A 16479-nucleotide genomic window follows, 5' to 3' on the forward strand; every position below is an offset into this window, starting at 1 on the left:
TCAGAGAAAGCCCCTCATGCCTCTTCTGAATCGCCTGGTAGAAAATGAGGCACTTGCCCAGTGGTCTCTGAGACAACCTCTATTTAGACGGTGAGCACTGTCTGTGTGTTATCTCCTTCCATCTCTTGTTCTTAATCTTACCACTGAATCCCATCATCCATGATCACTGTCACCACCCTGCCCCTGCCCACCCGACTCTACTGCACTATTAAAGTCACACTTCAAACAGTCATTTTCTTTTTAATTTTTAATCAGTCTGTGTCAAGAAGAAACAGGACTTGATCAAGTTTCCAGCCCTCACCGCTCTATCAGCATAGCAATTTTATGGATCAGAGTTTTGTTTACATTTGTCTAAAACCAAGAGAAGGAAAGGAATCAACTCCACAGATCAGCATGTATTTGAAGAGACACTTCAGGACACTTTGGGAAATTTTTTAATCAATCAGTTTCTTAGGAACAACACCCAGTGGGCACCATGAGACCCTCAAAGTAGGAATGCAGGAATGATAGGCAGGTGAGGCGGCTGAGCTATCTGGGCTGGGAGGCCAGCCTTCTGGAATCTTAGGACAAATAAAAGGGGGAAAATCCAACCTCACACTTCTTTTGAAGGTGAGATATTTTTACAGAAACAATTTCTGTTTTGGAAAATAAATGTATGGTTGAATTTGGGGCTGGGGGAACAATGACAATTGTCAACTAGAGAGAGGCTCATGATTCTGAGATAAATGTTAAGTCTTTTCAAAATGCTGAAACAAAACATTACCTTGGTTACTGTCTCCATCATGAGATGTATTTAAATACATTCTGACCATGTGTAAAACCTCCCAGATTTACCCAATGCCATGGATCCATGTGCCACTCATGAATACAAACACTGATGATATGTTACCAGAAGACAGCACAGAGTTCACGAGCTCTACTTTGTGAAAAAATTTCCAGAAAGCAGAGTCTGCCCGTCTTTTTCCTTTCCTTTCTCACTGGAACTGCCACATCCTGCTTTCATCTTGCTTCGAGTAGAGTTGTCTGGATGAAGGAAGATTCTCCAAATGTCACACAAGGACCTTTCCTTTGGGAGCCGGCCCCTTGCTGAGGGTGCAGGAGGCTCTGCTATTCCTCCAGCAGCTCAACACAAACTTTATGCAGAGGCTGGCCCATCCAAATTTGGAGTCCAGAGCCAGTTGGAAGCAGGTTTTAGAAGCAAATTTACATAATGTGACATGCTTTCAAGGGGGCAGGGAGGACTTGTCAGCCAATGGGATGCGTGATGATTCGGTGGGATGTGCGTGGAATTGTCTCATGTTCCACAGCACGATACACATTTAACACCTCCATCCAAGACCGTGCAAGGGCTTCTCCGCTGCCCCTGGTTCCCCATGGGTCTTGGCGAATCCTCAAATCTCATTTAAAAGCACTGCCATTGCAGTTTGTCAGCCTCACTGTGGAGCCTGAGATGCACAATGTGAATTGCGGTCCCCATGTAGGTAAGTTAGACATTTTGCCCCCAAGCTCTATCCTTCTGTGATCTCACTCCAAGATACAAGGTCCTTTCCCCAAAGGAGGAAGAGAGTCATCTGGATCCTGCCCCATATTAGGGATCTTCTTCCATTAGAGGAATCTCTGTAAAAGAAGAGACGGTTATTAGCTTAACATAACCAGAAAACACCATGACAATCTGGAATTATATGCCTCATTAAAATATCTACAGTTTCTCAAATCAGTGAGGAGAAGAAAATGTTAAGTTTCACATACCAGTTAATAACCAAATAAATCAACCTCCTATACAACATCTTTCTGTAACAATTGTTTTTTGCCAGAAAACAATTATGATCTTATTTCCAGTTCATAAAAAATAAAATGTTAGATTTTAACCATAGGCCCTAATGGTCCTACAAGCCAGAAAGTTGCAAATTCAAGTATAGAAAGGCAGTGTGGTTTACAGAAAAGGAACACTGTGGTGGCCCAGGAGACCTCTGTTTCCATGTTGTTACTGCCATTTACTCTCAATGTAAGCCAGATTAGTGCTCTCATTTGCAAAGTGGCACTGGGGCTCCCCTTCTGTAGGAAACAGAGACCCAATCAATCTGACACATTTTCCCTATTTTACCATGAATCCACCCTTCCTTATGACAGGTACACATACATCTTTTACTTCACATCTGGTAAAAATAACTTCTATGCGCACAGAACTCTGGGGCTAGAACACACTGCTGGGCCCTAGTGCGTGCCTCTGGATCCTTCTTCCTGGCATGCATGTGCCATCCTGTCCCTAAACCCCACTTCCAGAAGTCCTACCTAATTAAGGAATAAAGAAGAAAAACATTCCGGATCATAAGGACACTACAAAAACAAAGCACCGGCCACTGTTGCCTTTCTACTCTGGATGGCTCACTGCCTTTTGGTGCCTCTTGAAATGTCCATTAATGGGCTCATTACTTGCAAGATGATGATCATTACTTGCAAGATGATGATCATTCCTTACAATAATTGGCCTTGCCCAAGGCCTCTACATGTAGAGAGAGCATGAAGCAATTTAAGCTGAGTGAGAGGTAAACAGATTGATTCGACTCTGTGCTGGAGGGTGGAGCGTGCGGAGCAAGGAGCTGGCTTGAAGATGCTGATGCGGAGGTGTTTGCAGGTGTGGCTTGGGCCTTGGGGCAAGCACTTACCATCTGCAATATCGATGCCTGGACTGGTGGATGCCACCTCCTCCACCGTGCTGGCAATTGTGTCAGGGTTGTCTGAAGAAGGATGGGTGCTCTCTTGGCACCTGGGAGGTGAATACAGACTCTGGAGCAGCTCAGAAGAGCCTGAGACTCTGTCACAGGCTTCTGACACCCCTGGGCCTGTGTCCATGTCCCCTGAGCCGGGGTATGCCGGGGGGCTCTGGTCGTCCACGGGTAAGGGGCAGCCCTGGCCTACAGAGGCCAGGTACCCGGGGCCTAAGGCACTCAAGCCACCACTCACAGCCTCGTCATAGGACGGGAGCATGACAGGCACGCCATCTACCACCACAAAGTCAGGGTCACTGCTGGAACTCCGGGGAGGCCCCCTGTGTAAAGGAAAGAAGTGCCAACATGTCAAAGCCATGCCACCCTGGGGATGAGGCCACCCACGCTCCTTCCTGCACTCGGGGTCTCAGGACCCACGATGGGCAGCAGAGCCTGGTATGGAGGATAATACGGAAGAACCAGCCTCCTTTCAGGGGCTCCTCCGGAAGATGATGCTGCCATCCCGGCTGCCAATGCTCCGGAGAGAGGAGGTTTTCTTTTGTCACTCTCTCATGTCCTCCTATCTCCTCATGCTTTTCCCTTGCTCCTCTGACCTGTGGGCTTTGGCCTTCTGACCATAAGCTCATGGGGCAGGGGACAACATAACCCTTTCTAACAGAGCATCCCAGCGCCCCTCTGCAGTGTCCTGTAGGATGGGATTGAAAGTGGGATAGCACTGTTAAAAGTATAGAAAATAGGCCAGGTGTGATGACTCACACCTGCAATCCCAGAACTTTGGGAGGTTTTGCTTGAGCCCAGGAGTTTGAGACCAGCCTGGGCAACATAGTGAAACCCTGTTTACACAAAAAATAAAAATGTTAGCCATGTGTGGTGGCACGTGCCTATAGCCCCAGCTATTCAGGAGGCTGAGGCAGGAGGATCCCTGGAGCCAAGGAGTTTGAGGCTGCAGTGAGCCATGATCGCACCACTGCACTCCAGCCTGGGTAACAGAACGAGACCTTATCTCTTAAAAAACAAACAAACAAACAAACAAACAACTGTAACTGTGGACTCTGAGTGCCCAGAGGGACTAGCTGGCCCTATGTTCATCATGTTTCTTTGTTGTTTTCTGCTACAGTATAAAAATCACTACATCTTAGTCTAGATAGAAAAAAACAAACAAAAAACTCAGGAAAGAAGGAAAAAAAAAGGAAAGCTGTAAGCACCATGTCACTACCCTGTTCGAGCTGCACAGGCTCACCTCCACCTCCTTCCTCCCACCACTCATCTAAGCAAGGCCTGGGCTGCTGCTGTGAGGGCTCCAGGAGCCGCGGCAAATCGAGTCTGCGTGTCTGCAGGGCTCCCTCGCGTGGGCGCGCACGCAGCTCCTGGCCTGCTCCCCTTGCTTCTCAGCACTCTGCACATTCAACACTGTCCGATTGGAGCCTGGGGCATCTGACGTCACAGCCTGGGCTCCGTGTGACCCCCACACTCTGCTCCTGGCCTCAAGAGGAACCCAGGGTGGCTAAGAAGTAGCCAATGGAACTTGGTTTCTTTCTTTTTTTTTTTTTTTTTTTTGAGATGGAGTCTTGCTCTGTCACCCAGGCTGGAGTGCAATGGCACGATCTCGGCTCATTGAAACCTCCGCCTCCCAGGCTCATGCGATTCTCCTGCCTCAGCCTCCTGAGTAGCTGGGATTACAGGCATGCGCCACCACCCCCAGCTAATTTTTGTATTTTTAGGAGAGACAAGGTTTCACCATGTTGGCTAGGCTGGTCTCGAACTCCTGACCTCAGGTGATCCATCCACCTGCCTCGGACTCCCAGAGTACTGGGATTATAGACATGAGACACCGTGCCCAGCTGGAACTTGGTTTCTTATTGTCTCTGCTGGGAACTGGTGCTGAGGGAGGAGGCCAAAGGTAAAATATCAGGAAGAGAAGACCCAGTTGGGTGGGCAGACCCTGAATCTCTAAGTGCTGGCAGCAGGGGCTCTAAACCCAAGAAAACGAAATGTCTGGGGATGGAGGGGAAGCAAAGGCTGTGTGTCTCTCTAATGCTCAAGTCCACTGACTTTTTGAAACATCTTGCAAAGGCTTGGAGATTATGGTGGTGGACTCCTTGTCCCAAAGCTCTTAAAAGCTGCCCAGAGAGGGCGGGAGACCACCAAGACCATGCTCTTCAGGGGGTAGAAGGCAGGAGGCGGGAGGAAAGGAGGAGCTTGCTCCGGAGCCAGACTGCTCTCCCTCCACAGCCACCACTAGTTACTGCATCCTTGACAATGATGCTCCCTTCCTCTCTGGCCACTTCGCTGTCTTGTGCTGGCCTCCTTCTCACTTGGGACTCCCTGCCTCCTCACTGTCCCTGGCACCTCCATGTTGTCTAGGCCCGGGTGAACAGACGCCTCTCTTCTCCATTCCTCACCCTAACATTCCACACCCAGGCTACAGCTCCCACAATCTGGCAGCTTCCCCTCCACATGTCCTCACCATGCAACTTAGCTCTCATACACCCCTCATCAACATCCCTGCAGGCTCTACTCTTGTGGAACCTGGAGAAAAAAAAGTCCATTCTTGGTTTGCCCTTGAGATTCTGGTCACGTATTTGGATTCATGTCATGTATTTGAAGCCAACCTTCCCAAAACAACTCAAGAATAATATAAGACAAAAGACTCAAGGGCTGAAGAACATCAGGTGAAAGGGTTTTCAGAACATTTAAAAAATAGTCTTAATACCTAGTGGATATCCTGGAAACTTTTCTTCCAACAATATGGAGAAAAATAGCTCTGAGGGCCCTTTTAAAGTACTCGAATGCACTGTCAATCACAACCCTGTGGGTTGGCTTTCTCTTTGTAATCCTTAGGCCTTCTTGAGATACTGTAATTGCTCAATGATAGAATACGGTCCCTTGATGAATATATAACAACGTGGAAGACAGAGAGTGGATGGCAGGTTGGAGAGGAAGGAAGGTTTCAGCATCATAGCAAGAGCTTGCTGTGGCACCAGGATGGCACTAACACACCTCTGGGCCTGGGGAGGGATGCAGGTGACACCCACATCTAGCACACATTTGTGGCTAGGGAAAGAGGGATGTGCCTGTGAGGTTGTGACCATGGGGAGTCCCTACTGCCAGGCAGGGAGGAATTGCTATGTGAGGAAGGCTGCCCTGTGGGGTGTGAGGTTAAGGGCGAAGGTGGGCAGGTGCTGTCTCCAGCAGCTCTGCCCGCTTCCTTCACTCCTCTCACAGCTGGAAGGTGTGAGAGACACACTGCATTTTCCTGGAAGGAAGAGAGAAGTGGTTGATTCCAGGAGCCTTCTCCTCCATGAGCAATAGTCCCTTTTTCAGGTACATATGACTCTGGGGACTAGGTTGTCCCTGTGGGCAAAAAAACAAATGCCCTTTTCTGAAGCATTAGGTTCTAAAATGAGAAGACTCTGACATGGCCACAGAAGGCAAGGAAAAGACAGCTTGTATCAGTGGCCCCTGGCTAGTGTTTTGCAGTGTTTTGCTGTCCTTACCTCCTCTTCTTAATACTCATAAACTTATCCTTTTGCTTTCTAAACTACTTCTCCCTCCAGGAACGATGACTGGCCAGCAGTAGTGCTGGGTGGCTCTTCTTTGTTCCTAAGGGTGCTGGTGCAGTTCTCGTTGGTGATGATGACTTGAGGCTGAAGATACCAACCCGAGCTGATTGGTGCAGCTGAGAAGGATGGAGAAGTGCCTTCCACATGTCCCACTTCAGGGGTTCAGATCAGACTTCATGGAAGACTCTCACTAGCCCTTTCCTGATTCTCCCTGGAATCAGGAAAGTCTTTTTTCCTTCCTGAGGCTTCTCAATGCCTAACACCTTTGTTCACACACCTCTGACCTGTGTCCCAGTCAGCTGTGTGCATGTCTTACCCTCCCTATGAACTGAGCTGCGTGGTGCCTCACTCCAGGGCCACATGCAGGGTGACCATGGTGGGAATGGTGCCCCTGGGTGGAGCAGTCCACAGCCTGCAGTCCTAACTCTGTGATCCCATTGCTTGCTCCCCATGATGCCCACCTGCGAATGGTCAACTGCAAGAAGGAAGGGGAGAGGTAGGAAAGAAAGAGGAAAATGAGGTCTGTCTCCACCTTGGTGCTCAAAATATCCCAGAACATGGTTTTTGCTCTCCCCTGTTTCCCTTAGGAGCTCCAACTTTTCACTCATCACATTCTCTCTGCTGCTAAGGGTGGCTGCATTGAGTCAGACCTCGAGCCACAGCTGCCAAGACATGACACTGACCTGGGGGGAAAGTGGGCCTTGAACTTGGTCTGGAACATCCTGGCCAGGATGACGAGCAGCAGCACCAGCAGCACACTGGTTGCCGTGAACGCCACAATCTTCCACGTGGTCAGGAGGGTCTCGTGGGTGCTGGGCCATGTTTGCTCTGCGTGAGGGAGAACAAAGCTGTATGTGAGGCTCCCAGACCATGAGAGGTGCCAAGGTTCCCCATGGGCTCATTTGCTGGATTTATTTGGCACAAGAGATGTACGCAAGGTGCCTCTGATCCCCAGCGCTCCCCGGAGATACCATGTGCCCCTGCAGCTCATGGAAATTGCATCAGGATCCACCCAACACTAAAAACCTGTCTCCGGCATGGGCTCTGCCAGGTTGCAGACCTGCATGCTCACATTCTAGTCCCAGGCGCAGGCCTGGCACAGGCTCAAATAACGCATCTGCCTCTTGAGAACAAAGGTGGGCATCCCTCTTGCCTGGAGAAGTTGCTCCGAAATGGACCAAGGGCTGGGGGAGTGGGAAGCTGGGCCCTTTGTGAGTGTTCTGGGATATGCTGTGGGATTGGGTAAAGCAAGAAACAGAGGGTAAAGAGGACCCCTGTTCCACAGTTCTGACGCCCTATCAGCTGTCTGCCAGGTCAGGGGCAGCAGGAGCAGACCCTTCCAGAAGAGACTCTTATCCTTTGGGCACAGTCCACCCTGTCTCTTAGACGCCTCCCTGCCTTGTCATGCCCACCCTCTTAGACACTCTCTCTGCACTTCTCCCCTCGCTGGCTCACAGGATCATGTGTGCGCCTCCAGAGACCCGGCATTAACAAGTACTTCCTTGTGTCCAGGGGAGACGCATGCAGTCATCAGCGCTGCTCAGGGCAGCATCCCCAGCCTGGAAAGGGCTGGGGAGAGTGGGAAGGAGACAGTGGGTGTATGCTGGTGCCCCAATCTCTATCCTGTGGTCACTACCCGGGTGCACTGAGGCCAGTGGGGAAGGTGGTTTGCAAGTAAGTCATTTGCTCTTAACTATGAAGCCCTGAAGCTTGCAAATGGCCTATAGTTTTATAAGTGAGATCAGGTGTCACCCACAGTATTATTTGTATTCTGATATGCGTCCTTGAATGGAAGAGAAAGGTAAAGTTATTCATCGCTTCGGTCCAGGGCAATGCATGTAATTCTGGTCACACCCATAGGCCTGTGTCCTTACCAGTGGAAAGGGATAAGGCTGGGAGAAAAAAGAGTGCAGAGGCTGGAGGTCCTTCCATGGATGCTAGGGGTCTAGGGACCCTGTTCAGAGGGTCAGCATTTTAACCTGGGAATGGCAGGTTAATACTCCTGACCCTCTGAACAGGGTCCCTAGACCCCTAGCCTCTATGGAAGGACCTCCAGCAGACAGGTTAATACTCTTGACCCTCTGAACAGGACCTATAAGCATCTGGCACAGAGCCCAACAGCAGCCCCATCGACCCGCAATGATATGTTTCGATATCCTGTTCATGACACTGGGCGTGGGAGGAGAGATACAGCTTGGTACATAGCCACTGCCCACTATGTGCAGATGGTCCAAGGAGGGTCCATATCATCAAGGGCGAGACCTTCAGACTTACCTGATTTGATGCAGTAGACTTGATAGGAAGGAAACCACTCTCCGTACTGGCAGGTGATATACTTGTAGTCGCTGGTGAGGCTGTAGCCAGGATCACAGTAAAACTCCACCACGGTTCCGTGGTTGTAGCGTTCACAAGGCCGTGGATGGCAGACGAAATCTCCGTGACTCACCATTGGAGGTAATGGACAAACTTGGGCAGTAGGGGAGAATAAGAGTTTCAGTATCACATGCTCACCTTTGTCTGAAGCCCTTAAGACAAAGAATGGCCTAGGAGAACTCAGTTAAAGATGTGCTTATGGATTAATCACGAGGCTACTGAGTTGTACTAGAGATGATCTCTTTTTTAGTATTTCATGGAAGGTGGAATGGAAGCCTGCTGTAATATTCTGAGCACGTGCTTTTGTGACAAGGCATTGTGAAGTACATCATAAAAGAGAGGTTCGTTTTACAATGCAAAGAGTATGCCTATTCAATAGAGAGTATTAAGCTACTCTATTAATAATGCATGCTATTATGTGCCAGATAACCTAGTAAATAAAATTAAGATATTTCTGGACAAAATCTTTACTGAAAGGCATAGTTATCCCAAGCCTGTTTCTGTGACGACAGTAGTAATTTGGGTCTATTAAAATCCAGGGCAGTGTCCCTAACCTGATCCCCTACAGCCCTGCTGAGGCTTGGCCAGTGATGAACATGGAGCAATTCTTCTAGCTCTGCCTGCAGAGCCGGGGCACAGCCTCCATGGTAACCAGAGTTAAGTGTTTTAGGCGTGAGGCTTGGTTCTGCCACCACACCACACTGCATGACCTTAAGCAGATCCCTTAACCTCTCTGAGCCTTGATTTTTCTCCTCTGTCAAATGGAAGCTTATTCTATCCTAGGATGATGCCTTAGGGTTCTGACTCGAATATTCCATCATGTTAGGGGAAGAAAAAGTTGTTTTTAGTGTCCTATCTTGGTACTGCATTCTAGGTTGCAAGGTAAGAATGGTTCCATCTCTGTCACCAGAAAGACGGCTTCAGTGGGAGTTCGGTGCCTTTTATGCCACAAGGAGCTCTTTCTTGGATGAGGACACAGAAATAAACAGTGCTGCCGCTTAAACATTCTTAAAAAAACAGTCAAACCACAGATTCTACCAATGCCAGCTTCAAACCCACACTCATGGAAACCAGTAAGAACTTTGGCCAAAAACAAACAAACAAACAAACGAACAAACAAAAAACCAACCAAAACCAAAAAGAGTTAACTTTTGATTCCCTTCCTTGGGGTAACCAAACACCCTGGCCAGTGCAGAACAGGCACTGCCCACCATACAGGCTAGAATTGGTGCCCTCTCCACACTAGCCACTGAAACTACTTATGGCAGCACTGGGTGCCCACTGAGGCTGGATAACAAGATGGCCCTCCCTGCAGAGCAGGCCACCCTGCTGGGGGTGTCCCGAGGTGTGTGAAGCAGGGTCAGAGGCACACTACAGGCACTCTCTCTAGTCCTGCAAACAAAACACTGCAGTGTAGATCTTGTTGGTTCTTTCGGAGAAGGGGAAACAGAAACTCACAGAAGCAACTAGAGTAGTGAGTAGAAGTCCAGGCATGCTCTAGACAGACCTAGGTCTGAATTCCAGCTGAACTACTCACCAGCTGAGTGACCCTAAACCAATCCCTGCTCATCTTTGAGCTTCAGGGTCCTCAGCTGTACAAGAGTCTCTGAGGGCTATTTTGAGAAATGCTGGTTCAGGGCTGACAAACTGTGATTATTCAGGGAAAACCAGGACTCGAGCATCTAAAGAGATGGAATTTAACGAGGTGATGGCAAAGTGGAGAAGCCAGCAGGAACACCCTGAGATTAGTAAGAGCAGGAAGACACCACCACTCCTGGGCTGGTGGGATGACGGGGTCTCGTTGCTGGGGTCCCTAGTGGAAGGTGGAACCATGGAGGTCTATCACGTGGGAACTGGAGCCCGGGGATACTCAGACCCTGTTGGAGATGCCCCCAGGGTAGGAACAGTGAGGGAGAAGTAGCCTGGTTCTCCACCTGCCCACCCTCCAGGCTCCCTCTGGACAAAGCCAGTGGGGAGCCAGGTGACAAGCGGATCTGGGAAACAGGGTCTGTGGCGGACAGCCTGTCTAGATCTGGTGCAGTGCAGGGAAGGTCCAGGGGAGATCTGAGGCTGGCAGGCCCAGGGTGTGCTCAGTAAATGGTGACTGTCAGGTGGCTGCTGTGCGGATCCCACAGGTGGACACTGGCAGAGATAGGCTTTGAACTCTAACTCTGAGGCCCAGGAGCTTTCTGCTGCCCTGCCCCAGGGTATCTCCTGGGCTGGCAAATGCAGTCACATAACCACTTGCATTTCCACAAACAGGGGCTCTTCTCAAATTTGCTACTACCAGGGTGCTCTGGGAGCATCCCCAGGAAATAAAGCAGAAGGAAGCAAAGGGAAGGACAGCTGATGAGGAAGAGGGAGAGAGAAAAAGGCACTGGCCGTGTTGTTGAACTGGTTCTGGGAGATCCAGAGACATGGCAGTAAGGGCTCTTCTCTCCTCAGAGGCCCTCCTCCATGCTGCTTCTCCTCTACTCAATTATTGGGAGAACACAAGGAAGGGGTCTCCAGTGGCCCCAGGACTGCCTGGGGACCCCCTTCCCTACACTGCTGAAGGGTTCCCCAGCACTGCTGTACGCTCAGGAGCGGCATCTTCTCTGGGACAGAAGCCCCTTTCTGTGGTCAAGGGTATGGCAAGTGTCCACTGACAGATGAATGGATAAAGAAAATATGGGCAATATACACCATAGAATATTATTCAGCCTTAAAAAAGAAGGAAATCCTGCCATTTAGGACACAATGGATAAACCTGGAGGACATTCCGCTAAGTGAAATGAACCAAGCACAGAAAGACAGATACTGCACGATTTCACTTATACGTGAAATCTAAAAAAGTTGAATACATAAAAACGGGGAGCAGAACAGTGGTTACCAGGGTCGGGGAGGTGGAGGAAATCAGAAGATGTAGGTCAAAGGGTAAAAGGGTGCAGTTCCATAGGATGAAGTCCAGAGCTCTGATGTATAGTATCCAGACTCCAGTTAATAATACTGTATTATACACTGGAAATTCACTAACAGAGTAGATTTCAGGAAATGGATTATGTTAACTTACTTGACTGTATTAATCATGTCACTGTGTAGATGTATCTCAAAACATCATGTTGTACACCTTAAATATCTTAACATTTTTATGAAAGAGAAAAAGGTACACAGAGCAGGAAGGCACTTCTCCTCAAAGGCTCTCTAAACAAGCCCCTGAGGGCCACTGTAGGATTAGAAAATTACCAAAACTGTTCTCAAAGCACAGAAAACGTCATGAAAGAGCCCACATAAATGTATGCAAGTATGTTATCAGCAGCATTTTTTTCTCACTGGGCCTAAAGGATGAATGACTGTTCAAATCACTGCATTCACTCCAAGGCAAATGGTCCCATGGTGTGCTCAAGAATTTCTGTACCATACAGATCAACCATTTGATCAATCATTTAATGAGCAAAGGCAGGCAGCACAGAGTGGCATATAGGGGCGTGGGCGTGGAGTTACCCAAATTTGTGTTCAAACCTCAGCTCTACCACTGATGAGCTTCAGGGTGTTAGGCAGCTTGTTTGACTTCGTGGGGTCTTAGCTTTCCCATCTGTCTAATGAGTGAAACAATTCCCAACTCCTCCAGTTGTTGCGAGGATTTGAAGATGTATGAAAACCGCATAACACAAATGCCAGGGACACAGTAGGCACTTAAGAAATAATAGCTATTAGTATCACTGGTCCAAACTTGCTGGGGTTCCCATGCTGCCCTTCCCATACTGGGGCACTACCAGGCTCTTTATGCAATTAGGATACCTGGGATTGCACCAGGGAGGCCCCAAACATTCAGAGAATGTGAACGCACCTCATCACCACATTTTCTCAGAGGCCAGATAAAAACCATCCATTGTAGAGGCTTTAACTCTGAGACTGTCATAATCGGCTGGTAATGGAGATGCATTTCTCCCCCAAGTAGAAACATTTATCTTCACACCTTGTAGTGTTTATAATGATTGCACCCGGCAGACCATTAGCTTTGTTGTAAAGGAAACTCCCGTGTGGTGTGGTGAGGGTAGAGGGTGGGAGCGTTTCTTTTAACTTGGAAAGAAACAACAACAAAAGTATTATTAATTATAAACTTTAGGGAGGTTTATTTTAAAATCCCAATATAAAAATACCCATGGCTTAGGGGACTTCCACCTCTCATCCAACGCAGCCTCTCACTATGGGGCTCAACTGAGTTCAGAGTTCTGCTACCACCTCCTCTCCACACCTTCCCTAACAGACAGACAGTTCCACACAGACAGACAGATAGATGGACGGACACACTCCCACACCCAGAGGCCTCAGACACGTGGCAAACAGCCCCGTGAACAACGGCCACGTGGCTGGCATTTCAAATAACCTGTGTGTTCCTAGAAATTCCAGTGAGTAAAAGTGGACCGGGCTATGGCACTTTTTCTGTTCTTATCTTAGAACTCCTTTAGGCTCAGCCTGTGACTCATATCCCGTCAGTTGCTAGTTCTAAGGAAAATACACCCGGGGAAAACCTGTGGGTGGCATGAAAAAAGATCCTTCTGCAACTCCATTTTTCTTAATGTTTCTTACTTTAGACATTATTAGCAACAGTTAGGGCTTTTGTGAGGCTTGGAGTCTGGACATTCAGTTACTGGCAGAATCCAAGCAAGGCTCTGCAGACACTCAGCCAGAAACGGATGATTCCTGTCCCAGTGTGGTCTCTGCTCCTTGTTTCATGACAGAGGGTAACGGCTCTTTTCAGATGAGGTGGAAAACTCCTACCTACACAAATGGCAGCAGAGTCCAGTTTTTACCATATTTAGTTTCTTACAGAACTTCCCAGAGGTGGGCTAGATGGGGGAGGCAGGACCAAAGGATGGGGTGCTGAGGCATGGGACCTGAAGTCTTCCCTGTGTTGGCCAAGAATGGCCTGAGCTAGGCTGGATGGAGCTGCTATAAGACTGCAATTTCCCCAGATAAGGCTTCCCTCCTGGTCCAGCCTCCTCTCAATTTAGTGTCCTTTCCTCACCCTCCCTCTGGCTATTTCCTCCTATGCAGATTTAATTCCAACACAAACACCAGCCACTTTGGGAAGCCTTCCCTGAGCGCACAGGCAGTGATCTTGGAGTTTCCGGGCATTTTGTGCATTTTACATGCCTAATACTTGTACAAATCCGTAAACTCTTTGAGAACAGGGGCCGTGTCTCTAGAGTTTTTCTAACTCCTATAACATCCAACATGATTCTTGATAAACATTTGCTATTTGAGTGAATGGAAATGTCAAAGTTTTCACAATAAACCAGAGGCGGTTCCCTGTCCGCTTCTCTCCTGTTGTCAATGAGCTGCAATTTTCATGCTGTGTCTGGTCTCATTTTTCAGTGGGGGAAAAAAGGTGAGACATGATAATAGTTTTTTCATAGCCTCATAGCTTCACCCGACAGACACCACACGCAAGAATCTGTGTACATTTTAGGGATGTCTTAGTGACGTGAAATAGAGCTTTGCCAGTCCCACCTCTGAGATACACACTAAAATAAAGAGGTCAACGTTTCTAACACCTTCAAAACAATGCCAGTTGGTTCTTCCCTTGATGTACTAACAGGTGTGCAGATGATGGTGAAATACGGTATACGATAAAAATGGAATGTTTAATTCAAACGTCCTTTATTGCAGGAGAACAACATTTAGAACAGAGATGTGGTGGTGCTAGTTGAGGAACAGGTAGGTGCTGGGGTGGGAGAGGACTTTAACACAGGGCAAAAATAAAGCATAGCAGCTGCCAACCTGATGTGTGGGAAATAAAGGACAGGGAAAAGATGTTCAGGTCTTCCTCCTGAAAAAAAGAAGTGTAAATATGAAAACATAAGAAGACTATTTCTCTTGATTGATTGAAAAAAAAAAAACCTTACAGCCCTTTTCTTTCTAAAAAAATAAAGACTTTATTTTTAAGAGCAGTTTTAGGTTCACAGCAATATTGAGCAGAAGGTACAGGAAGTTCCCGTATACTCCCTGCTCCCACGCAAGTACAGCCTTCCCCATTATCCACATCCCCACCAGAGTGGTGCATTTGTTACTGCTGATGAACCTACATTGACACATCATTATCACTTAGAGTCCAGAGTTTACATCAGGGTTCACTCTTGGTGTCATACATTCTATGGGTTTGGATAAATGTGTAGTGACATGTATCCACCATTCAAGTATCATGCAAAGTAGTTTCACTGGCCCCCTCCCCACCTCCGCCGCAAATCCTCTGTGCTCTGCCTGTTTGTTGCCCCACCCACCCCCAAACCCTGGCAATCACTGATCGTTTTGCTGTCATCACAGTTTTGCCTTTTCCAAAATGTCATATAGTTGAATAAGACAGTATATAGGCTTTTCAGATTGGTTATCTTTCACTTAGTAATACGCATTTAAAGTTCCTTCATATCTTTTCATGGTTTGAATGTTAATTTCTTTTTAGTGCTAAATAATATTCCATTGTCTGGATGTACCACAGTTGATTTATCCATTCACCTACTGAAGGACATCTTGGTTGCTTGTAAGTTTTGGCAATTATGAATAAAGCTGCTATAATGTTTGTGTGCAGGTTTTGCTGTGGACATAAGTTTTCAGTTTTTTCGGGTAAATATCAAGGAGAAAGATTGCTGGATCATACAAGAGTATGTTTCATTTTGTAAGAAGCCACCAAACTGTCTTCCAAAGTGGTTGTATCCCTTTGCATTCCTGCCAGCAACAAATGACAGTTCCTGTTGCTCCACATCCTCTTTAGCATTTGGTTTGTAAGTGTTCCAGATTTTGGTCATTTTAATAGGTAAGTAGTGATCTCTCGTTTAATTTGCATTTTCTGATGACATATGACATGAAGCATCTTTTCATATGCTGTTTGTCATCTGTATATCTTCTATGGTGTTAAGGTCTTTGGAACATTTTAAAATCAGGTTGTTTGTGTTCTTGCTGTAGACTTTTAATAGTTCTTCGTATATTTTGGATAACAGTCCTTTATCAGATGTGCCTTTTGCAAATATTTTCTACAAGTGTGTGGCTTGTCTTCTCATTCTGTTAACATTGTCTTTTGCAGAACAGAAGTTGTTAATTTTGACGAAGTCCAACTTATCAATTATTTCTTTCACACATCACGCTATTGGTGTTGTATCTAAAAAGACATCGCCATACACAAGGTCATCTGGATTTTCTTCCATGTTATACTCTAAGAGTTTTACAGTTTTGCATTTTACATTTAGGTATATGAGCTATTTTGAGTTAATTTTATGGAAGAGTGTAAGGTCTGTGTTTAGCTTTTTTTTGTTTGTATATGGATGCCCAATAGTTCCAGCATTATTTGTTGAAAAGTCTATCTTGTTCCATTATATTGCCTTTGATCCTGTGCCAAATATCAGTTGACTATATTTATGTAAGTCTACTTCTGGGCTCTCTATTCTGTTCCATTGATCTATTTGTCGATTATTTCACTGATACCACACTGTCTTGATTACTGTAGCATTATGGTATGTCTTGAGGTCAGGCAATGTCAGTCCTCCCACTTTGTTCTCCTTCAATATTGTGCTGGCTATTCTCAGTTTTTTGCTTCCCCATATAAACTTTAGAATTAGTTTAATAATACCAAAAAATAACTTGCTGGAATTTTGATTAGGAGTACATTGAATCTATAGAGCAAGTTGGGAAGAATGAACATTTGGGCAATATTGAGCATTCCTATCCATGAACATGGACTATCTCTCCATTTATTTAGTTCTTTGATTTCTTTCATAAGAGTTTTGTAGATTTCCTCATATAGATCTTGTACATATTTTGTTAGATTTTTGTCTAAG

At 46.9% G+C, this 16479-nt stretch overlaps 1 protein-coding gene across 6 annotated transcripts in view; it reads right to left on the bottom strand.

The window, feature by feature from the left end:
- Positions 1–228: 228 nt before the first annotated feature.
- The window catches only part of SUSD4 (sushi domain containing 4), a 149424-nt gene continuing 133173 nt past the window's right edge, over positions 229–16479 (bottom strand). For 4 of the 6 annotated variants that reach the window (XM_030936817.1, XM_030936814.1, XM_030936815.1 and 1 more), the window contains 4 exons: positions 8567–8764; positions 6976–7120; positions 2667–3049; positions 229–1617 (listed from right to left, as the gene is read on the bottom strand). In XM_030936817.1, the coding sequence (XP_030792677.1) occupies positions 1589–1617; positions 2667–3049; positions 6976–7120; positions 8567–8764 (755 nt within the window). In that variant the 3' untranslated portion in view covers positions 229–1588. Of the gene's footprint in view, positions 1618–2666; positions 3050–6975; positions 7121–8566; positions 8765–14289; positions 14481–16479 lie in introns of those variants that run through there. The other 2 variants (XM_010368547.2, XM_010368548.2) reach the window with 2 other exon arrangements.

The sequence above is a fragment of the Rhinopithecus roxellana genome, chromosome 8 (genome assembly GCF_007565055.1).
Source record: "Rhinopithecus roxellana isolate Shanxi Qingling chromosome 8, ASM756505v1, whole genome shotgun sequence".
In the NCBI taxonomy this organism is placed as follows: Eukaryota; Metazoa; Chordata; class Mammalia; order Primates; family Cercopithecidae; genus Rhinopithecus; species Rhinopithecus roxellana.